This window comes from Narcine bancroftii, chromosome 1, assembly GCF_036971445.1.
Source record: "Narcine bancroftii isolate sNarBan1 chromosome 1, sNarBan1.hap1, whole genome shotgun sequence".
NCBI classification, from domain to species: domain Eukaryota; kingdom Metazoa; phylum Chordata; class Chondrichthyes; order Torpediniformes; family Narcinidae; genus Narcine; species Narcine bancroftii.
In genome coordinates, this window is record NC_091469.1 from 303271520 (window position 1) to 303295410 (window position 23891).

The following is a 23891-nucleotide window of genomic DNA, read 5'->3' on the forward strand; positions in this document are numbered from 1 at the left end:
CCTTAAGGACCCTCACCACACAGGCCATGCCCTCTTTTCACTGATACCATCAGAAAGGATGTACAAGAGCCTGAAGGCAAACATCCAAAGGTACAGAAATAGCTTCTTCTCCTCTGCCATCAGAATTCTGAATGGACAATGAACCGCAGACATTACTTCACTTTCTTTTGAACTAATTTATTATTTTTTTAAATGTAATTTGGAACAATTTTGCATCTGTAATGCTGTTGCCAAACAACACATTTCATGACACGTGCTCACGACAATAAATTCTCATTCTGAAACTAAACAATAAGTGCTGAAAGCATTCAACCGATCGGGCATCAACTGTACAAAGAGCGGCAGAGTTTGTGATTTGTATCTGTAAGGTAAAACATCATGAGATGGGAATGTGTAGGGAGTTACCCTGTACAGGGCAGTAACAAGAAGGGGAGGTGTCCTTGTACTCCTGTTAGGTAAAACATCATGAGATGGGACCGGAGAAGGAGTCACCCAGTACTAAGGAGTAACAGAATGCATCCTTGTACTTACAAGATAAGAGAGACATTGATGGATTGAGAGGCAGGAAGCTAGCAGGGAAAGGATAGCAACAGTTTTAGTCATTGGACAAGTAATGATATGATGATGTTCTAAGCATGTATCCAAGGGTATAAAAAATCACCATTTTGCTGATAACGGCAGAATGCATTCTCCGGCTAACATCGTTAGTCGCAAGTGTTACAATCCGGTAATAAAGAACAAAGAACCCTGATTTCGACTCAGTCTGGTGTTTGTCTCACTCATTCATGAACAAAGCAGACCTAACATATCTAAGACCATTCATCAGAACTAAGTAAAATAATTTGTACCAGATTAGTGAAGGAGAAAACATGGTTACAGGGAGTTGCAATGATCTTGGCATCCAGTGAATTATCTTTGTATTTATCGAGGCAAAAAGACAAGCAGGAGACTGCCAAATAATGAAGGACAAGTTAATCTGTTTTTAATGGTATTGGCTGAGGGTAGAACATTGGCCTGGACATTGGTTGAATTCCCTGTTCTTTTTAGAGACATAATGACTTTTAAATTTATTGGAATGGGTGGAATAATGTCTGTTCTTTGCTCATTTATAAGTTGGCACAGTAAGCAATGCAACATTTTGATGCTGATTAATTGAAATCTAACATTCAGCAGTGGGTAGTCAAAGAAACTGAACCAATATGACATATTAGGATAAAAGTGAGAATGAGTTTGAGTAAGAACTTTGACATCACAAGCATCTCACTATTGTAAAATTCTCCTTCAGGTTTGTAGGGAGTGAAGACAGCGTTATTCATAAAATTGGCAGAGAGGATCACTGGAGACTCCCTCCCATTTCACCCACCCCATCAGCATGATCTCCCGGGATCTTTGTCTGAAAAGGGCATGCAAAATCATGGAGGAGCTCTTCCACAGCATCTTTCACCTGCTCCCATCGGGCAGGAGGAACAGGAGTATCAGAGCCAGAACCACCAGGCTGTGGAACAGCTTCTTCTCACGGGCAGTGAGAATGCTGAGTGACCAAAAAAACTGCTCTCCCTAACCATCCGAGACTCTCCTACTCCTGAAACAATATTTTTTTTGTATATATATGAATACTTGTCCAGCACATGTATTGTCACTGTTTCGTCGAGTTGAACTTGTGTCATCAGATGACAATAAATTTGACTTGGCTTAAAAATTGCTTTTCCATGTTTTATTATTATAACAAAATGGTTGTGAAAAGATAACTGCCAAAAATTCAATTGCTTTTTCTTTGTCAGTGTTATGCAATTAAAAAAATCTTTATTTTTGGGGTGAAATATGATAAAAAAGACCTTTTAGTTAATTTGTGTACATTTAGAAATGTTAGTGTTTTCAGGGTGATTATCATGGCAAAGGTATTTGAGATAGCACCAACATTCCTGTTGGATGGTTTCAGGGAAACTTGAACACAATGTCCTGAGGAGGTCATTTGCTGGGGCACTATGAATGCTCAAAGTTAAAGTCAAAGTTCAAATTTATTGTCAGAGTAAATATGTGACATCACATACAACCCTGAGATTCCATTTTTCCTGAAGACCAGACAGTTATCGGTAGTGTAAACTGCTGAAGATCCAGCTGCGCTGGATGGGTCACGTCTCCAGAATGGAGGACCATCGCCTTCCCAAGATCGTGTTATATGGCGAGCTCTCCACTGGCCACCGTGACAGAGGTGCACCAAAGAAAAGGTACAAGGATTGCCTAAAGAAATCTCTTGGTGCCTGCCACATTGACCACTGCCAGTGGGCTGATCTCGCCTCAAACCGTGCATCTTGGCGCCTCACAGTTTGGTGGGCAGCAACCTCCTTTGAAGAAGACCGCAGAGCCCACCTCACTGACAAAAGGCAAAGGAGGAAAAACCCAACACCCAACCCCAACCAACCAATTTTCCCCTGCAGCCGCTGCAACCGTGTCTGCCTGTCCCGCATCGGACTTGTCAGCCACAAATGAGCCTGCAGCTGACGTGGACTTTTACCCCCTCCATAAATCTTCGTCCACGAAGCCAAGCCAAAGAAAGAAACTGTACTCAAGTAAAAGGTATGTGTAGAAAAGAGAAATGTAAGCAATCTAACTGTGTAAATACAGAAAAAAAACATTCAGTAATAAATAATGTGCAAAGTCAGAGTCCTTACATGAAACTCTTATTGAGTCTGTTGTTTAGGAGTCTGATGGTGGAGGCATAGCAACCATTCCTGAGCCTAGTGGTATGAGCCTTGTGACACCTATGCCTCTTTCCTGATGGCAGCAGCAAGAACAGAGAATGTTCTGGTGTGGATCCTTGATGATTGCTGCTGCTCTCTGACGGCAGTGTTCCATGCTGGGGAGAGATTTGCCTGTGATGTGATGTACAGGGCTTTCCGCTCAGAGGTATTGATGTCCCGATACCAGGCTGTGATAGAGCCATTCAGCACACTTTTCACTACACCTCTGTAGACATTTTCTGAGGTTTTCAATGTAATACCGAAACTCCACAAACTCCTGAGGAAATAGAGGTGCTGACACGTGTTAGTGCGTTGAGTCCAGGAAAAGTCCTCCACAATAGAGACTCTCAGGAATTTAAATGTGCTTGCCCTCACTGTATTTGATCCTTCATAGAACATTGAATTATACATCTTTGCTTCTCCCCTTCCGAAATTCTACAATCAGCTCCTTGGTTTTGGTGGCAACGAGTTGGTTCACCATTCAGCCAAGTTGTCAGTCTCCTCTACATCACCCCTTTTTATGCAGCCCACTACTGTGCTATTGTCAGGAAATTTGTAAATGATGTTATTGTCGTACTGAGACAGTAGAGTTTTTATTATTATTGTCACATAATAATACATAAAAAACATAATATACATGATATACTTCAACATTCGTCTGCTGTAAGGCAAACAAAGAGTTGCCATGTGCATTTCCTGGCACTCCTAATAATAAGAGAAAGAAAGGCACGAGGTTTCCTTCAGAGGCACCGTCTGTCCATGGATTCACCTCCAGCACTCCTGCTGCTCTCAGCCGCTGAGCCCTTCACGGGTCTGTTGCATTGATCACTTTCCCTGTAGGGTCATCTCCCATATTCCTCCTATCAATGGGAGGTGTTTCTCTGTTTTCAATGCCATATGCTGGTCCACTGCTTCTTTGGAGTCTGCAATCCCTTGTGTAACACTGCCCAGTACAAGCACTGCCATATTGGGCACAGAACGCTGTGCTTGCAGGATTTTTTTAAAAAATAACCCACCAGCTTCTTCACTAGACCATTTAAAGTCTGTACGGAGCCATTGGCATCAGGACTGGGCTGTAGGATCCTTCAGAACAGCACTATGTCTCTGCTCTACACTCTCCCAGGTTCGCACCAGCTAACATTACAGCAGCTCTGGCAGCCTCACCATTTTTTATTGTTCTAGTGAAGAATTGGACTGGGTCACCATTGGACTTGGGAGCAGCTGGGTGTCAATTATCTTTCATTCGCTGGAGCTCGTGATCATTGACCAGTCTAAAACCTTGACTCTTGATCTGCTGCCTCCAATTGGATTCCCTCATCAAACTGCCACTTTCTTTGATGTAATGCCATTTTTGATTCTCTTGCCTGATCATCCATCAGTGTTAATATTTACAGACTAATTCTTCCTTCAAGCTTGGAGGTGTCCCTACATTAGGTCTAAATAACTTAATGTCACAAAAGGAAGAGTTGAAGAAGGAAATATGATTCCTGTAATATGTACTGTATAGATTTCCAAAATAAAAAAAAACACAAGAGACTTTTTGTGAACATTAAAACCCATGGAATAGAAGGGGTAGAAGTAATATCAATGGATAATTTGTGAAGGAGCAGGAAATGGACAGTAAATGTGAAAGATTGCTGTTTCGATTGGATTCAACTGTGGTGTAACATTCACCTTGGCATTTAGGTGAGGTAGACAGTGCTTGGATAAAAGATTATGCTCAGATTATAATTGTTGCTTAGTTATTTGTTCAAAAAATATTTATTGACTAATGAGGCACTGATTAATTTTGTGCATGCTTCAGAGTTAATGGCATTTGTTAAAAGGGAAAGATTTTATGGTGTGAGAGTTTCAGCGACTCTACCATCCATCTCGCTGAATGACACAGCTAATGCTTTACATACAGCTGCATTTCTGTTGAGATTTTTAAACACATTGGTCTGAATCATACAAACCTGCTGCTCATTCATAGAGGAGCTACATTTTAAACATCACTGAAGACTCCAAATAGATCATAAAAAGTTCAGATAAATCTTTCCAGGAATCCGAATAAAACATTTGCAGGGTTAGATAATGAAATAAGTTAAATTTAAATATGAAGATATTGACAGACACTTGTTACTTTCTTTGGAAATATTATGGATGTGGCCTTTGATATTTTCCCAGCAAAAGCATCCCAAGCAGTTGCAGCAATTTATAGACCTCTGGTATAGACCCGGAGGTCAAAGGTGCACACACCCAGAAAATAACTTTGTACAGTTACATATCACTCATTTATCCTGAAAAAAGTGGAGGAATTGGTGATTGAGAAAGATCTGGTGTCTGTGCAAAAATGTGGCTAAATTAGAATAAATCTAATGCACATGATCCATATCCCTCCATATCATACATATTCATGTGTCTGACTACAGACAGCATACACAGATCACAAAACCAATGTTACAACTCTAGCAATGTTCAATGCTCACTTGTCTTGTTATGTTTGCATGTTCTCTCCCTGACCAGACATGGTTCCTCATGTGCTCCTATTTATTTTTGCATCCTAAAAGTATTTGCATTAGTGATTAATTCACCCTGTAAATGACCCTTGTAGGTCAATCAGTGGAAGAGTCATGGAGCAATACAATACAAAATGAGCTTTAAGCCCATGGTTACTGTCAACTACCCATTTCACTTATCCTACATTCATCCCATTTTTATTCTCCTCCCATTCTCTTAAACCTCCCCCAAATGTCACACCTACCTACATACTAAAGGCAATTTCGAGTGACCAATTTTCCTACCTATCCAATGGGAGGAAATTGGAGCACCCAAATGAATTCCACGTGGTCACAGGAAAAATGGTGCAAATTCAACACAAGCACGAACGAAGTCATGATAGAACTTAGGGGTTGATGTTGTGAGGCAGCAGGTCTACTTTGCTGTGTTACTGTGCTGTCCTATCTGGACCGAGTTGATGGGAACATGGGGAGGGTCAATGTGAAAATGAATGCATAATGGTCAATGTGGACTTGAAGGGCCTGTTTTGATGCTGTATCTTTGTATGAGCCAACACTGCACAATTCTCAGTGAATCAAACTTCAAGTAACAGACCCCAACTGGGAACTGTTTAAATGTGTAAATTCAGCTGGTTACCTTCAAAATACAAAAAAAGCCAGAAGAAATATTGTTGAAAAAAAAGTGTTTCCATGGCTATAAGAAAAATACAATCGACCTTAAGAAAAACATCTGATAAAAGAGTTGGCATTCTTTGCAGAATATTGCAAGCAGTTTATATCAGGGCAAAAACTCAATTTTATAAACTGGGAATCTTGAAATGCAGTCCAATAACTCCTGCTGGTATGTACACAAAAATCACAGTGCTCAGCAATGGAAGTTTTCCTCAGTTTGCTGGAAGAATCTTATTTCTGCAGAAAATGGCGTAATGTGGCATTTCTCAGCAGAGGTGGACTCCAAGAAACCTGAGCCAAGTTTTATGTTCTTTTCTTTGACGATGAGATTTGTGTCTGTTTGCTCCATGAGGTTTTGAAGTTTGTCCACAAAACAAATACCCTTGGTATTCAGCACCTATAGGGATTGGTAGATGCCAGATAAGCAAATTTTCGGGTTGCTTGAGATTACCTGTTGTGATATTGGCGAACTAATGGTGAGGCATGCCAATTATAAACTTCTGTATTTTTTTACCTATTTGTTTTATGCAATTTTTTTTGCCACTTCTTAAAGCTGCCAGTTGCTTGAATTTTGGATTTCAAGAGTTTTACGGTACAAGTGATGTGGGTAACATAACATAACAATTACAGCACGGAAACAGGCCATTAGGCACTTACTTGAACATGTCAGAAGCATAGAGGACCTGAACAAAAGTAACAGGCTTTGTTTAATCTGCATTGCCCCCAGTCTTCAGTTTGAAAACGTATTCGATAATTCAATAAAGTTATATCTTGAAACATACATAAGCATAATATGGTGACGCCTTTTCAATTTTCAAAACTCTTTGAACCAGTTATATTTCTCTTTAGTCCCTGATAGAAAAGAATATTGTTCAATCAGATGAAAGTGGATTGTACTGAGGGAACAGTTCATGGACCTACCTATATAAAAATTTTAGCAGGTGTAGCAAAGGACATTCAGAAACAAAAAAGAACAATTATTTTTATGAAAACTGCATTTTGTACAAGGATTTGTAGATCTGAAAATGCTTCACAGCAAATGGATTACATTGTTCAGAGCAACTTAAACATATGTCCACAATTGAATAGAAAGTAATCTCTGAATGTGTGCTAAATTTTATATCGGGGAAATGAATGACTACAAAGTTAAAGGGAAGGAGAGTGCAGGAGAGTTTTTGAATTCTCAAAATTAAAAAAAAAATAGGAACGTTGAGAAAAGAATAGCAGTTTAAAATCTGGCAACATGGAGACAAATGTGAGAAGGAAGGTGAACATGGGACTGAAGGGGTTGTGCTTAAATGTGTATGAAACCAAGTAAAAATTGGCAGTTGTGACATCAGGGGCGTAACGCCAATCTGCTAAAAGAGGTTCACAGCTGGGAGCAAAACATCCAAAGATACACATACTTTTGTAAAGACAGGGAGGAGGGCAAAAGGACAGGTTGGGTGAATGGGCGGATGGAATATAACAGAGGGAAGTATCTGGTCATGCATTTTGCTTGATGGGTTTTCTAAATTGGGAAGGAATTTAGGAAGCAGAGGGTCCAAAGAGACTGGAGTCCTTGCACAGGAATCCCAGAAGGTCCATTTGCAGATTGAATTAGTAGTGAGGAAGGCAAATGCAATGTTAACATTTATTTGGAGAGGGCTAGAATATAAAAGGAAAGATGCAACCTGAGGCTTTATAAGGCATTGCTCAGACAATATTTGGAATATTGTGAGCAACTTTGGGCCCCGTATTTAAGGAAGGATATGCTTGCATTAGAGATAGTCCAATGGAGGCTTATGAGAATTGTCTGAGGGATGAGAGGGTTAACGAACGGAAAACATTTGATGGCTCTGGTCTTGTAATCACTGGAGTTTAGAAGGATGGGGGGGTCCTCATCAAAGCTTACTGAATATTGAAAGGATGAGATGGAGTAGGCATGGAGATGTTTCCAGTAGTAGGAGAGTCAAGGACCAGAGGGCACAGCCTCAGAGTAAAAAGGCATCCCTTCAGAACAGAAATGAGTAGCAGACCTTCAGCCAGTGGGTAGTGAATCTGTGCAATTCGACCAACAGATGGCTGTGGAGGCCAAGTCATTGGGTATATTTAAAGCAGAGTTTAATAGGAAGGTAAGAACACAACATATAGGACCAGGAGCAGGGCATCTGGCCCATCAGCTTGCTCTGCCTCTCAACGATGTCATAGCTGATCTGATGAAGGGCTCATCTCCACCTAACTGCCTCCCCCCCCCCCCGCCCATATCCCTTAATTCTCCTACTTTGTAAAAATCTATCCAACCGTGTCTTAAATGTATTCACTGAGGCTGCCTCAATGGGGAGCAAATTCCATAGATTCACCTCCCTCTGGGAAAAGCAGTTCCTCATCATCTCTGTCTTAAACGTGCTTCCCTGGATCTTGAGGCTATGTTCTGTTTTACGAGTTTCCCCCACCAACGGAAACAACTTACCTACCTCTATCTTATCCATGCTTTTCATAATTTTATACCTTTTTATAAGATCTCTTCTCACTCTTCTAAATTCAAATGAGTACAGCCCCAGATGACTCAATCTCTCCTCATAGGCTAACCCCTCATCTTTTTGATTAGTGAGCATGTCAAACTGTATGAGGAGAAGGCAGGAGAATGTAGTTGAAAGGAAAAATACATAAGCCATGATTTGAATAGTGCAGCAGATTCAATGGGCTTGAATGATTTAAATCTGCTCCTAAATCTTATAATCTTATATGACCATGTGTGTTTTGAACTACAGAACAGAAGCACATTGGTAGTGCAATTCAAACTGAGTGAAAGACTGGCTGAAATTCTACTTCGTTATGCATAGGAGGTTGCTTGCTTAAGGTAAAATTAGACCAGTGGTTCTCAAACCTTTTCTTTCCACTCACAGACTACTTTAAGTAATCCCTATGCCATTGGTGCTCTGTGATAAGTAAGGGATTGCTTAAGGTGGTCTGTGAGTGGGAAGGGAAGGTTGAGAACCACTGCTCTAGACCCAATTGTTATTGAAATATTTTGCTTGAGAAAAATTGTCGTTGGCCCATTTCCTTTGGAATTATGAAACCATGCACATAACGAGTCAATCCCTTACTAAGAGGAATTACTTAAAGTGGTATGTGAGTGGAAAGAAAAAGATTGAGAACCACTGGATTAGACAAAGAATTCTACTTGAAATTCCAATCTGCTATATTCATCAAAAATGTTGGCCCATTTGAAATAGTTTGGCACAACAAGTTATGCAGAGATAAAATTAGACAATTCGCTGTTTTCTGGTAAAGAGGCCTATTAAATTATGACAAGCAGAGTTCAGAGCCAGCAGATTTCCATCAGAGAGAAGGGGAAGGCTGGCAAATATAGGGAGCCTTGATTGAAAAGGATATTGAGGTTCTAGTCATGCGGCAAGCTTAGGCACTGGATATCAAACGACTCTATCAATTTATCACCTACCTGTCCAATTATATGTTGATGCTATTGGCCAGAAATGCATTTGAAAGGCATGTAAAAGCAAGTTTGTGTCCCTTTCATACTATATACCCAACAGCAAAATTTTAGCAGGTGTAGCAAAGGACATTCAGAAACAAAAAAAAGAACAATTATTTTTATGAAAACTGCATTTTGTACAAGGATTTGTAGATCTGAAAATGCTTCACAGCAAATGGATTACATTGTTTAATTATGGTCACTGTTCCATGGATAAATAAGGCAGACCACAGTCAGTTTCCTCAAGTTGCAATGAGATTAATTTTACAGAATTAATATATTCGTATACTGTAAAGTGAAAAAGGACAGAATGAAGCAAATATTAAAATGAGACTCACCTGGAGAAGGTGTGAATGAAAAATGGATGAATGTTGTCTGCAATTTCCAAATGAAAAATTACTTAAATGCTGCAAATCTGAAAGGCAAATACTGATATTGTTAAATTTTGCAACGAGTCCATAAAGCTGTAATGCAACTTGTCAGAAGATATGGATCAGCTTCTGGAGCAGTGAGTAGGCCAAGAACAGAGTCAGAATAGGCTAGGAAATTGAACTGAGATAAGTCACTTGTGAAAAAGTTTGGAGGGTTGGTAGGGTGAAAAATTCCAGCTAACGTAACAAGAGAATCTCAATGCATTTTTTTGAAGTGCTGCTGCATTATATTCTGAGAAAAATAGTTTTGGTTTGGGTGAACCAAAATTTCCTGGTGCCTGTAAGTCACTTCCTTCCCATGAGGGCAGTCTTTATCTGGAGCAGATCTTCTTGAACAAACATGGCGAGGCTGAGCAGAGCAAGGAGCTGAGAATCATGGATGGTCAACCAAGGGTGTTGCAGCCAAACAGAACAGGAAGTTGAGATTCATGGGATTGATCCCAGACATAGATGAAAGTTCCAGTCCACAAACTAACTGAGCCAGACATGGAGCTCAGGCCAGGGAGACTGTGGCAAATCTATCAGTTTTTATTCGGTATTGCTGTCAAGTCACTCATCTGAGTGTTAGTGGTATGATGTAACCTAGTATATTACCTGTTGCATTGTTGCTTGGTCGGTGACTAAACCAGCTCCCCCACCAGGCTGGCATGGTGCGGAGGGTGACTAGACACCCTGCACGATGAAAAACAAGACCTGTCGAAAGGCAGACGAACCCTCTCACAGGGTCAATGGCCATCTAGCAAACGTGCTGTGAAGCACGGAAGGGGCATCCCTTGCATTGAAGCTTAGTCTGGCCATTCACTTCAACAGAACTTCCCCCAGTCATCTTGGATCTCACCATGCTGCTGGATCTGGGAGGGGATATCGAGAGGGTGGGTCTGGACCTTTGCAAACCCCTACTCACCTAAATCATTCATGCACATGCTACTCCTTTCTGAGAAGTGAGGTATCCTCATTTAAACCCCACAAACTGACTGAAAGGAACCATCTTCATCCTATGGGATAGATAGCCAGAAGAAGAAAAAGGTATTGAATGTTTAAAGCAAGTGTTGGTCCATAGGGTTACCAACAGTACAAAGCTAGACATAATGGAGCAATGGTTTGCTTGGAATTAAATTTCCTCCTTAAACTCTGTTCATGACTTTTTAATGTCAGTTCTTGTTATACTGTGCAACCAGGTCAGGGCAATGTGCACCTTGTATTCCATCTTGGCATCTCTGATCTGATGGCATCAACATCGAAACATTGATCACCAATTACCGGTAATATCCAATCTTTCTCATTTATTCCTCTCCTCTGAAAGGATGGAATGGCTGAATCTGTGCTTCATCCAATCCAATGCAAGCGAACTGAACACATTTCCGAAGCTGGATACTGGGAAATGGCAGGTCCTTGCTGGGCACCAATATCACTTAGCCAAGTTGACAATAGTCTCCTTGTAGCCTTTGGGTAGGAAACAATAGAGATTTGAATGTCAATCAAGAGTAATATGTTGACCTAGAGATTAGCTTAGAGGAAATTCACTTGCAGCAATTTCTTTTTGTGCATGAATAAGCACATAATATATGATTCTTGATAAGTTTTGCAGTGTTTGCAAACATTTTCTGGTCATTGCTGTGATTCATCCTGAAACTGATGAAATTTTATCATTGTATCTTGAGTATGTGACCATATTATTAACCTGCAACATAAAATGGGTCAACAGGATGTGAGTTATAACCTGCATTATTGATATAAAATTCAACAAGGTGTTTATCATACTGAAACTAGCAAAACCTATATTGCCATTATTATGAATTCAAAGTGATCTCTTATTCTTATTTATTCAAAACTTTGTTAGCAGCATTTATTAATGTAAATCAGGCTGCTTCAGGGGTCTCCCCAGAGTATGTTTCGGCCCTACCCCTATTATGGTCTTCCCCAATTCAATTCATCCCTTATCTGTTTGACCTCATCCCAGCTGCAGTTGCTTGCTGCAAGGAAGAGATCACTTCAACCGTGTAGATCCACTTGCCATTCATCAGCACACAAATGACAAAGCTTCTTCCTGCTGAGAAATTGGCAGTGTATTTAAAACACACAGATTTAATTTTAACGTTTCTTAAAATATTTGAATCACAGTTATTCTCAAAACAGAATTATGCTTCTTTTTGTGACATTTAATTTGGCATTGGTACAAATGAAAGTGCCTATTTAGTGCACCAATGTGGGTACAATCTGATTTCTTTGCACATCAAAGTTAACTTCCTGGATATTCATTTTATTTTAATAAATATCTTTGGGGTGGCATGGTTAGCGCAGCAGTTAATGTAATGCCGTTATGGCCCCAGCGATCGGGTCTGGGATTTGAATCCTGCGCAGTCTGTAAGGATGTCCTCCCCGTGTCCGTGTGGATATCCTCTGGGTGTTCAGGTTTCCTCCCACCTTTCAAAAAGAAATGTTCCAGGGGTGGTGGGGGGGAGTTGTAGATCAATTGGGTGTAATTTGGCAGCATGGGCACGTGGGCCGAAATGGCCTGTTATGTCTAAACTTTAAAAAGTTGACAATACCGAATGACTAGTTCAGTAGTTTTATTTGTCATTTTATTTTGATAGTTGGCTGCTAAGGACCATTTTTTCATTAGTGCCATTGATGGAAAATTCCAATTTGTGGTACTTGCAGCTTTTATCCTGTAGTGTTCATCGTTAACAAAAGACTTGGTTAGTGTAGATTCAAGGAATCTGAGACTGTTGTGATGAGGAATAATGAGGGAAATAATTGTAGGAAATGTTCTCGCAATGCCATTTAAAAACATAATTCAAAACATTTTTCTAAGTATAATAATTTTTTTCTTTGATGGACATCTGATGAAGGCTGACGGCAGTGGGAATGCACAAGCCTTGACCTACAAACTCACCATCGAGGTGTGTGGTCTATAGGGCAGACACAACTTTCCTGTAAAATGCGACATCAATAGTCTTAATTGGCTACTATTTAAGCACTGGTGTATTTTGTTAGATTATCTTAATTTTTCTGAAATTAGAAGAATATTTCTGGATTATTTTGTCTATCTAGACCACACATGTCAAACTCAGGCCCGCGGGCCAAATTTGGCCCATGATATAATTATATTTGGCCCGCAAGATCATATCAAATATGTATTAGAGCTGGCCCGCTGGCCACCGCGCCAGTATAGCGCATGCACAGCTAATACTACAAATCCCAGAATGCTTTGCAAATGCGTTGGCGCCGGCCCGTCAGCCCGCTAATTGCCCCCACCTCCTCTCTTTACTTTCATTAGCATCTGCGACCTGTCGCCCAACTCACATGTAATAAACCCCTTACGAAAAATGGCCAAACGAAAGACAGAAAACAAGACCTTTCAAGACAGGTGGTAGGCAAACTCTGACCCCAGAGTTTGATGAACTTGTATCTAAGAGATGCCAAGTATCTGGTTTTAGACCCAGGTGCATCAGAGTAAATCACAGTGTAGCAAGCTAAGCTTGGATTAATATTTTCTTTGGTTAACTTTGGTCTCTTCATAGTTGAAAGATTGGATTTTCATTGAAGCAAGTTGTTATTTTTTTGACTTGTTGGCTTGTGAAAAAAAATACATTTAAAAGGAGCTTAAAGGTTATAGAGAAATATTATTTATTTAATATTTTATTTCTCATTTGTTAATGCTTCTTCTGGAAAGAGTTTAACCAAAACTATTATTAAACATTTATTTTAATAAGACAAAGTTTAACATTACATATGTTGAAAGAAGAGAAAACATGCAGATGTGGTTGAAAATTTTCAATAAATATTTAGTTTGGCCCACGACTTAGTCTAAGTTTTTAATTTTGGCCCTCTGTGAATTTGAGTTTGACACCCCTGATCTAGACCATTCAGAAACATTTATAGGTTTTGACAGCTTTTATATTTCTGAATCAACTTGCTTTTTGATGCCAGAGGGGGAAAAAAAATCTTATTGCTGAAACATCAAATATTCAGAAAAAAAATGAACAGTTATCACTTTTCTCCGAAATTACTACATGATTTGTTTGTTAGAAGTGTAGAAGTATTTGCAGAAGGAGTGGTACGGAAATGTTGGTTATTGAGAAGACCATTGAAAGATTGTATCTTTTCCTTTGAAGATTTGGTTTCCCGAAGTAATATTTTAATTGATCTCTTTGATTAGAAAGTTGTTTTACAAGGATGTTGGGGGGTGAATGTTCAATAACGAGGTGCATTCAAGATTGATCATTAGTCTTTTGGGAACTCTGATCCAAGGGATTTGGGGATTGGTCAGAAAAGCCAAGTGACGGAGCTGGCTCAAGAGGATGACTGGTCTACTTGTTCTGTTTCTTTAATTAAGACTGAACATACTGGATATGCTCAATACATCAGGCAGTATCTGCAGAGAGAGAAAAGCAGATTATTTTTTTGTCAACGACTTTTTATCATCATTATCCTATTTTCTAAATTTGGATGGCATTAATATCAACTTCCAATTTCCATTAAATCTCTCCCTAGGTCTCTCTTGTTCCCCAATATTCTGTCTCCCCATCCCCTTCCCTCTCCATTCAGAGAGCTACACCCTTCTCCTATCATTTGTCAGCTTTTTTTTAAATCTCTTCTACCCTCCCACCTATATTCACCTATGTCCTCTCACCTGTTAGTCTGTACTCCTTCTTCTCATCCCACCTTCTAATTTAGGCACCTGCTCATTTTTAAAAAAAGAAATACAACATGTTAACAGGCCCACAAGCCCATGCTGTCCAGTTTCACCCAACTGACCCACAATTCGGTACGTTTTGGAGGGCGGGAAGAAACCCAGGCAGACACTTGGAGCCTGTACAAACTCCATACAAACAGTGGCAGATTCTAACCCGGGTCACTGGCGCTGCAACAGCAGAGCACTAGCTGCTACACTAGCCATGCCACCTTTTGATTATACCTTGACAAAGAGCTCAGACCCAAAATATCAGTTACCCTTTACTTCCTATCGATGCCGCATGACTTGCTGAGTGTGTGTGCACTACAATCACAACGTCTGCAGACTTTTCTGTTTCACCCAAAATTTGAAGTGCCAGTTGTTTTGAATCACATTTATAAACAGCTTGTATATCACACATAGCCATGAGGCAGCTGCATTATGAAACACTCTCCTGCTGTCCAGGGCCTTCCTACATCTTGTGTTCATCAACATCATTCAGATGAGGTAAAACTTCATGCAATAGTCAATGTTTAAGTCGACCAGCTCCCTATTGACCATCAGATTAGTCTCAACATGCTCACAACTTCAGCTCAGCATTAATTTCCACTCAAAACACTTCCACAGATGTTCCAGGGATGTTATCAATTCCAACTCTCAAATAAGACTGACTTATTGCTGGCAGATTCACTGTGTCTTTGGCTCAAAAATCTAGCACCAATCTGGCGACATAAATCAGTTCTGTTTCTTGACAAATTTAACCCCAACGATGCTCTATTTCAGATTGCCAATGAACCCTGATGAACTGTTGCAGTGACCCTGCCTAAATTACAAAGAAATTTCCAACATTTTCAGTGTTTATTCCCACTTGTAGAACTTGTGGTATTTTGCATTTTTTTAAACTATTGCCTCAGCATCTAGCACTTGGCCTGTCACATTTTGACAACCATGCTTTTTTTGGGAAAACTTTCTTTTTCTAATCTTAAGTTTGAAACGTTGACTAATGCTCCCAGATTTCTCAAAATAACATCAATATTCCCAAGGGCTCTCCTCTGCAACTTTTTAATTCTTTCATCGAGCTACATCTTTACTTGAAAGTATAATGAGAGAATAAACTTAAAATAGCAAGCCAAACAATTTTTTTTTTGGGGGGGGGTTATTTTAGTCACACAAGAGAGGGGGAGGTGAAGGATAATCTTTTTGCACTAGATCTTGAGAATAACAATTTGGTGTGTATAAATGGCTGGAATACCCCAGGAAACAGTTGAGCTTGATGAATAAAAACTGTCAATTTTAACCAAGATAAAGCAAAATTATGTTAGTTAGTTAGCTCACAAACCTTTCACTGTTGCAGAAGAAACCCAATACAGGAATTGCTCTAAACTCAACGTATATGTTAGATATTAATATTCTGAAACTCAAAGTACTCATTATAAGAATCTGAATCCATTAGAATGATGCATTGAATGTTATTTCAACAAAATACTCCAGGTTCATTGTAAGGAAATGCATATTAATATCAGGGTCCTTTCCCAGGCCAACATTCCTATTAATGAGGCTCAGTTATTCTAGATCATCTGTGTCTGGCATTCTATGTTGCAGGTCCAACACCAGAATCCCAAAGCAAGCATACTATTCTGAGTTCTATCATGGGAAATGAGTACTAGATGAATGAAGAGAAACATTCAATAATGTGTTGAAAGAACAAATGCAATATCCTCACTGACATTTAAGAATTCCTGGCCTATGACACAAAGAACCTCAACCCTATGCATTGGAAGCATACAGAAGCTCCGTGGAGAGTGGAAGAGCACACCATCTCAGCAGCTGTACAAGATCAAAAACGGCATTGAATTGAAGTTAGTAATACATCATCTTCTCAAAACATTCCAAAAAGAGCAATTAAAGGGCTAGGTTCCAATTTTAAATTGAGATTTGCCAATGTTTGTAAAACCACTTTCCAAAATTTTTACAAACTAGGGAAAGTCCAGAACATATGAATAAAAGAAGCATCACCTGCTCTACATTGATTACATCGGGGATTTGTGTCCATAAAAAGACTAGGGAATTTAACTTCAGACTTATGTGCTCTGTGTATCATTTTGAATTGCAGCAGACAGCACATGGCTAAGGTTCCACTGATCCAGTGCCTCATGACTTTCTGGATGAGTCTCTCATAGGGGACCTTGTAAAGTGCCTTGCTAAAATTCACGTAGGTCACATCTCCCACCCTACCTTTATCAATTTCTGCGGCCAAAGAGGATTCAAAGATCGTAGCTACTGCCACAGCTATTGCTTCTCTCACTTTCACAACTATCTGGGGAACATGACCCGACACGACAGGATACATGGGAGGTGAGCTAGGGTCATGTCAGGTCATACTTGATGCCAAACTCCAACTTTGATGAGCAGATGTAATCTACTGTAAAAAAGTGCTGGTTTTTTGAAGTTTGCAGTTTTCGGAATTCTGAATTAAATGTTAGCCACCTATAGAGGGCATGATTGTTCAGAGTGGTGGAAGGGGTATCAATCAAGCAGGCTGCTTTGACCTGGAGGTTATAGAATTTCTTGTGTGTTGACGGTGCTGCACAAATGCAAGTAAGTGCAGAGTATCTTATCATTCTTGTGATTTGTGCCAAGAATCAGAAGACTTTGAGATCCCAGGAAGTGAGAGATATACTCCAGCATGCCGAGACACCGATCTCCTCCTGAAGACAGAGATTTTATGTGCATGTCCACTTGAGTCCCTGATCAATGGTACCCCACAGGATGATAAAGGCATTGAGTCATAGAATCGTGGTGTCATAGAATCATTACATCACAGCTCAAAACATGCTCTTCAGACCATCAGGTCCATGCTGTATTCTAAATGTAAAAAGCACTGCCTCCAGCACACTCTCAGAGAATGTATTCCAAATGACAGTCACCCTCTGGCTGAAAATAAATCCTCTACCAATCCCCTTTAAATAACCTGCTTTTTAAAAAAAAAACCTCTGTGTTCTGGTTTTATATGCCTCTGCAATGGAGAAAGGTTTCTTTCTATCCACTCAATGTCCTTTATCATTTCACATTCCCTGATCACCCCTCTACTCCCTCTGCCAGACTATTCATTTCTTCTCATAGCTGAAAGACTCGATCACAGGCAATGTCTTGATGAATCTCCACTGCACCCTCTCCAGTGCCATCATGCCCATCCTTTAGGGTGATTAACAAAACTATAAACAGTACTACAGCTATGGTCTCACTAATGTTTTAAATCTAAATCTTATTTTTTTTAGACCTGCAGCACGGTGACAGGCCCTTCCAACCCACGATCTTCTACCACCCAAAACAACGATTGACCAACAAATTTCAGATATTTTTGGATGGTGAGAGGGCAGCGTATCTGATGTAGGGGCAGCACGGTTGGCATAGTGGTTAGTGCAGTGCCTTCACAGTACCGGCGATTGGGTTCAGGCCATGGTTCGAGTCCTGCGCTCTCTGTAGGGAGTTTGCACCTTCTTCCCATGCCTGCATTGGGTTTCTCCAGGGGCTCTGGTATCCTGGGTGTAGGTTAATGGGGTGTAAATTGGGCAGTACAGACTCGTGGGCCGAAATGGCCTGTTGCTGTGCTGTATGTCTAATTTTTTTTAAAAAAAGGAAACAAACCAGAGCACTCCACACAGAAATGGAGAGAAAATACAAACTCTTTACAAACACAGCTAGATTCAAACCAAGGTCACTGGCACTGTCATAGCATTGTACTAACTGTGATACTAATCATACTGCACCCTTTATACCATAAATAAGAGACACAGAGCCTACAGATGCTGGAATCTGTAAAAGCAAACTGCTGGCAAGACTTAGCAAGTTGAGCAGTATCTACACCAAACCTGATGCAGGGTCACAACCCAAATATTGACTATCCCTTTGCCTCCACAGACATTGCTTGACTTGTTGAGATCTTCCAGCAATTTGCTTTACCATGCGTTTCAGCATCTCTACTTCCCCAGATGTTTGCGGATGTTTGTTATGGCATCAGTAAGCCTGGCGAATTTCTACAGATGTATGGTAGAAAGTGTGCTGACCAGCTGCATCACGGTTTGGTGTAGGGACACCAGTACCCCTGATGGTAAAGCCCAGGACATCTGAGGCAAAACCATCCCCACCAGCGAGAATATCTACAGGGATCGCTGCCTTCAGAGAGCAGCGGCAATCATCGACAGTTCACACCACACAGTATGCCCTGTTCTTTCTGCACCACAAGACTCGCACCACCAAGGAACAGCTGCTACCCCTCCACCATCAGAGTCTCAACAACAAACTCAATCAGGGACTCATTTAAGGAATCTTACTTTTGCACTGTATTAATTTTTTTTCTCTCTGTATTAGAGTTTGCTTTCATTTCTTTGTTTACATGTGAACGTTGAGTACAGTTGTTTTGCGCTACCAGTAAGTGGTAAATCTGCCTGACCCCGCAGTAAAAAGTATCTCAGGGTTGCATATGATATGTTCTCTGACAATAAATCTGAAATCCTATATTCTCTTATCATTCTTTATTCTGCAGTTGTTTCTAGTTATGTAAACTTTGGAGTTGTTGAATTACACATACCTATTAGGAAGGGGTCTATTTAAAATTAATCTTTCTGATAGAATGATGCTGTAGTGATATTAATCTAGAAGTAAATTTCTGCTTTTACTGTCGCTACCACTTTAATGTCTTCTCCTTCACCGAGTCCTGCTGCCACACCATATAAAGCATTGCATCTCAGTGAAGGTGAAGACATTAAAGTCTTGCAAAATTAAATTGAAGTTGCAGCACTGAAGAAAGCCATTCAATTCAACAGTGCTCTTGGTTATGCTCCAGGTTCCTCTCCACCTCATTTAACTGACCTCTTCTGCATATCCTTCCAGTGTTCCTTTAAAAGCATCATTGCAATTTGCCTCAGTTCGTCCTTTGAAAGGGGCTTTGCCACACTTGAAATTTCTGGCGAAAGTGAATCTTCTGCTCTGCATTGCATTGATTATTTATATTTTTTTAATGGAGATTATGGGCAACTACACATCGGAAAGATTTGTAGTATTGCATAATGCAATACCAGATGTGACACTATGCAAAGTACTTGGACAATTATTTTCTGTATTTTTTTTTCTACCACTTTAAAAGAGAGATTGATCCATTGCAAAAAACAAAAAAAAATATATCTTTGTTCAAACAACAGATAAAGGATTCCTTAAATGATCAAACATTTCAGACATAACTTTTATAGTAATATTGAATCATGTGAGTTCTATGTTCAGATTAAGAAAGGATTTGACTACCTGGCCTAAAGCATCCACAATTTCATTGCGGTGGTATACAGGGCATCCAACATATTTCAGTGAGCAAGCTCTGCTGCAAAATCTGCACTGAAAGTATTAACCTCCATTCCAATTTCTGTTGATTGTAAATACGATGAGGAAATATTAATAGTTTTTAAACATTTCTATCATACAAATTTAAAAACTATTACAATTGAACAAAAAAAAATTAGAAGCAATAAAGTTAACAAAAAGTCACCTGAGAACACTTACGTAATTGAAACTTTAAAGAGTAATTTGTTCCATCACTCCCTCACTTTCTCCCATTGCCTAAATATAGAAACATAGAAACATAGAAGATAGGAGCAGGAGTAGGTCATTCGACCCTTCGAGCCTGCTCCGCCATTGAACGAGATCATGGCTGATCTTAAAGTTCAGTACCCCGCCTTCTCTCTGTAACCTTTAATACCCTTATACTGAAGAAATAGATCTAATCCCCTCTTAAATATATTTAATGAACCTGCCTCTACTGTCCTCTGTGGCAATGAATTCCACTTCAGTGGTTCTCAACCTTTTTCGTTCCACTCACAGACCACTTTAAGTAATCCCTAAGCCATCGATGCTCTGTGATAAGTAAGGGATTGCTTAAGGTGGTCTGTGAGTGGGAAGGGAAGGTTGAGAATCACTGCTCTAGATCCAATTGTTAATGAAATATTTTGCTTGAGAAAAATTGTCATTGGCCCATTTCCTTTGGAGTTATGAAACCGTGCACATAACGAGTCAATTAGGTACGATTCAACCTTTTTCTTTCCACCCACATACCACCTTAAGCAATCCCTTACAGAGCACCTATGGGATAGGGAATACTTAAAGTGGTATGTGAGTGGAAAGAAAAAGGTTGAGAACCACTGGCCTAACTGCATTTCAAATTCATAGCCTCATTTAATTTAGTTAGGAATCAACATATATTTAAGGATATTTTTAAAAAAATATATTAATTCCATTGATATGTCTATCCAAGTCTCTTGTAGTTTAAATGTCGATATCATCCATCCATGGGCATTCAGCTTGTGCTAGTGGGGAATATTGCAGGTGTTAAAGAAGTGAGAAGGATAAACATGAACAGGATATGCAATGTGAATAATCTGGTTCATATATTAATTCCATTTTTGTTTGTTTTTCAGATTACACTAATAGCCTGAACTCAAGAAAACAACATCCAATAAATTATGAATGTTGAACAAGATGACATTGCATCCACAGCAGATGATGATAGGTCCAAAGTTTAACAGGGCCATACTCGACCCCTTATTTGTGCTGCTGTTGGCTCTACAACTTCTTGTGGTGGCCGGTTTGGTCAGAGCTCAGACCTGCCCTTCTGTGTGCTCTTGTAGTAACCAATTCAGTAAAGTGATCTGTACACGACGAAACTTGCGGGAAGTGCCAGATAGCATCTCCATCAATACACGCTACCTGAACCTGCAAGAAAACAGGGTCCAAGTAATCAAAGCTGACAGTTTCAAGCATTTAAGGCACTTGGAGATACTACAGTTAAGTAAAAACCACATCCGGCAGATTGAGGTTGGGGCTTTCAATGGTCTGACAAATCTAAACACCCTGGAGTTATTTGACAACCGCTTGTCCACCATCCCCAGTGGAGCCTTTGAGTACCTATCCAAACTGAAGGAGCTGTGGTTGAGAAATAATCCAATTGAAAGCATACCATCATATGCTTTCAATCGAATTCCTTCTCTAAGGCGATTAGATTTAGGTGAGCTTAAAAGACTTGAATATATCTCAGACAGAGCCTTTGAAGGTCTGTCAAATTTAAGATATCTGAACCTTGGTATGTGTAATCTTCGGGAAATCCCAAATCTCATGCCTCTGATAAAATTGGAGGAACTGGAACTATCAGGGAATCGGCTTTCATTAATCCGACCGGGCTCCTTTCAGGGTTTAACTAACCTGCAGAAACTGTGGATGATGCATGCTCAAATCCAGGTGATTGAGAGGAATGCCTTCGATGACCTTCAGTCACTAATAGAGCTTAACCTGGCACACAATAACCTGACCCTGCTGCCTCATGACCTCTTCACACCCCTTCATCACCTAGAGCGGGTCCACTTGCATCACAACCCATGGAACTGCAACTGCGACATCTTGTGGCTGAGCTGGTGGCTGAAGGAAATTGTACCCTCTAACACAACCTGTTGCGCTCGGTGTCATGCCCCTCCTAGTTTAAAAGGGAATTATATTGGAGAACTGGACCAGAACAAATTCAACTGCTATGCTCCAGTGATTGTCGAGGCTCCCACAGATCTCAATCTGACTGAAGGAATGGCAGCAGAGTTGAAATGTCGAGCATCAACCTCCATGACCTCAGTGAGTTGGATTACTCCCAACGGCACAATAATGACTCATGGAGCTTATAAAGTGCGTATTTCCGTGCTGAATGATGGCACATTGAACTTTACCAACGTGACCGCCGAGGACACAGGATTGTATACGTGTTTGGTTAGCAATTCAGCAGGGAATACAACAGCATCAGCCACACTGAATGTGACTGCGACAGAAAACAGTACTTTCACTTACTTTACAACCGTCACAGTGGAGACCATGGAGCCATCCGTGCAGGTACACACAACAGATGACCGGTTCAGGCCTACACCTTTCAGCGAGTGGGATACAACATTTGTAACAACCTCCTTGACTCCTCGGAGCGCAAAGTCAACGGAAAAGACGATCACGGTTGCTATTACAGATGCAGGAGAAAACCTCATGCCTGGCTTAGATGAGGTGATGAAAACCACAAAAATTATTATTGGTTGCTTTGTCGCCATCACACTTATGGCAGCAGTGATGTTAATCATTTTTTACAAAATGCGCAAGCAACATCACCACCAGAATCACCATGCTCCTACCAGGACCATCGAGATCATCAATGCAGAAGATGACATCGCAGGAAGTACTGCAGTGGAGAGTCACCTGACCATGCCCACTATAGAGCATGAGTATATGAACCATTATAACTCTTATAAAGCTCCATTCAACCACACCACTACAGTAAACACAATTAACTCATTACACAGCTCTGTGCATGAACCATTATTGATGCCAATGAACTCTAAAGACAATGTGCAAGAGACACAAATATGAATGGGGGGATAAAATACAGAAATTTACAAATGACAAACAGGACAAGGCTGATTCTACTGTTTAAAAGTGTCTTTAAAGAGGTTTATTTATTAAAAATAATTCTATTGTGATCTAAAACAGAGACAATTATGTGTATTTTAAACACCGATTTGACATGATGCTGCGCCCAATAATTTAGTCATCGCCATGTTTTTCATAGGAGATTTTGATTCTCTAAGGGACTATTCAGATATTTTGTAAGGATTATGTTTCACATGGGGTTTTTATGGTGAATTCTAGTGGTGAGATTCAGTCTGTTTTGTCTCTTTCTGTTATTTCATGACTCTTTCACCGGTAATGACAGAGAATGCAGTATTAGAGGTAGATTTATATTAAATCTTTTATTTTCCATGTATCATCTTGTTCTATATTTACAAACAGAATCATTCTGTGAAGATTGCTTGTAAAAAAAAACAAAAAAAAACACATACCCATGATCTTTTAAACAATTCTAGATCCAGAATTTGTAGTTAAGTACTAAATAAGGTTATAAATAAACTATTGTTGGTTTTCAGTACCTTCAGATATCAAAATTAATAGTTCTGAAGTTGGAATTTGACACTGTATTTGCAGTATTCTGTAACATACTAACCCAGTTTTGAGAGAATCGATACTTCAAACTTGGTTAGCTCAAATCTAATTTAATTGGTACTATAACTGATTTATCTTTTTCCCATTTTGTCATGTTAACATAGCACAAGGTGATGGAGGTGTGGCAAGTAGCTGTTTCAAAGGTAACAAATGTTGTGGACAAAATGGTGCAAAGACAAATATAATTTACGGTCAAAACCTACTCAACATTGAATACATGGGGACTAAACATATAATTGTTGTCGGTTTTTGAGAAGAGCATTCAGCATGTGAGCAGGAGCCACTTGAAGATGTGAAACCTACTTCACAGTAAAGGTTATTCCACTG

The 23891-nt window shown here is 39.9% G+C and overlaps 1 protein-coding gene across 9 annotated transcripts in view; it reads left to right on the top strand.

Annotated features, from left to right (window-relative positions):
• LOC138751912 (leucine-rich repeat-containing protein 4C-like) overlaps positions 1–23331 on the top strand; it is a 568103-nt gene extending 544772 nt beyond the window's left edge. For 7 of the 9 annotated variants that reach the window (XM_069914885.1, XM_069914868.1, XM_069914859.1 and 4 more), the window contains one exon: positions 20963–23331. In XM_069914885.1, the coding sequence (XP_069770986.1) occupies positions 21012–22934 (1923 nt within the window). In that variant the 5' untranslated portion in view covers positions 20963–21011 and the 3' untranslated portion in view covers positions 22935–23331. Of the gene's footprint in view, positions 1–16108; positions 16358–17776; positions 17867–20962 lie in introns of those variants that run through there. The other 2 variants (XM_069914911.1, XM_069914919.1) reach the window with 2 other exon arrangements.
• The last annotated feature ends 560 nt before the right edge of the window (positions 23332–23891 follow it).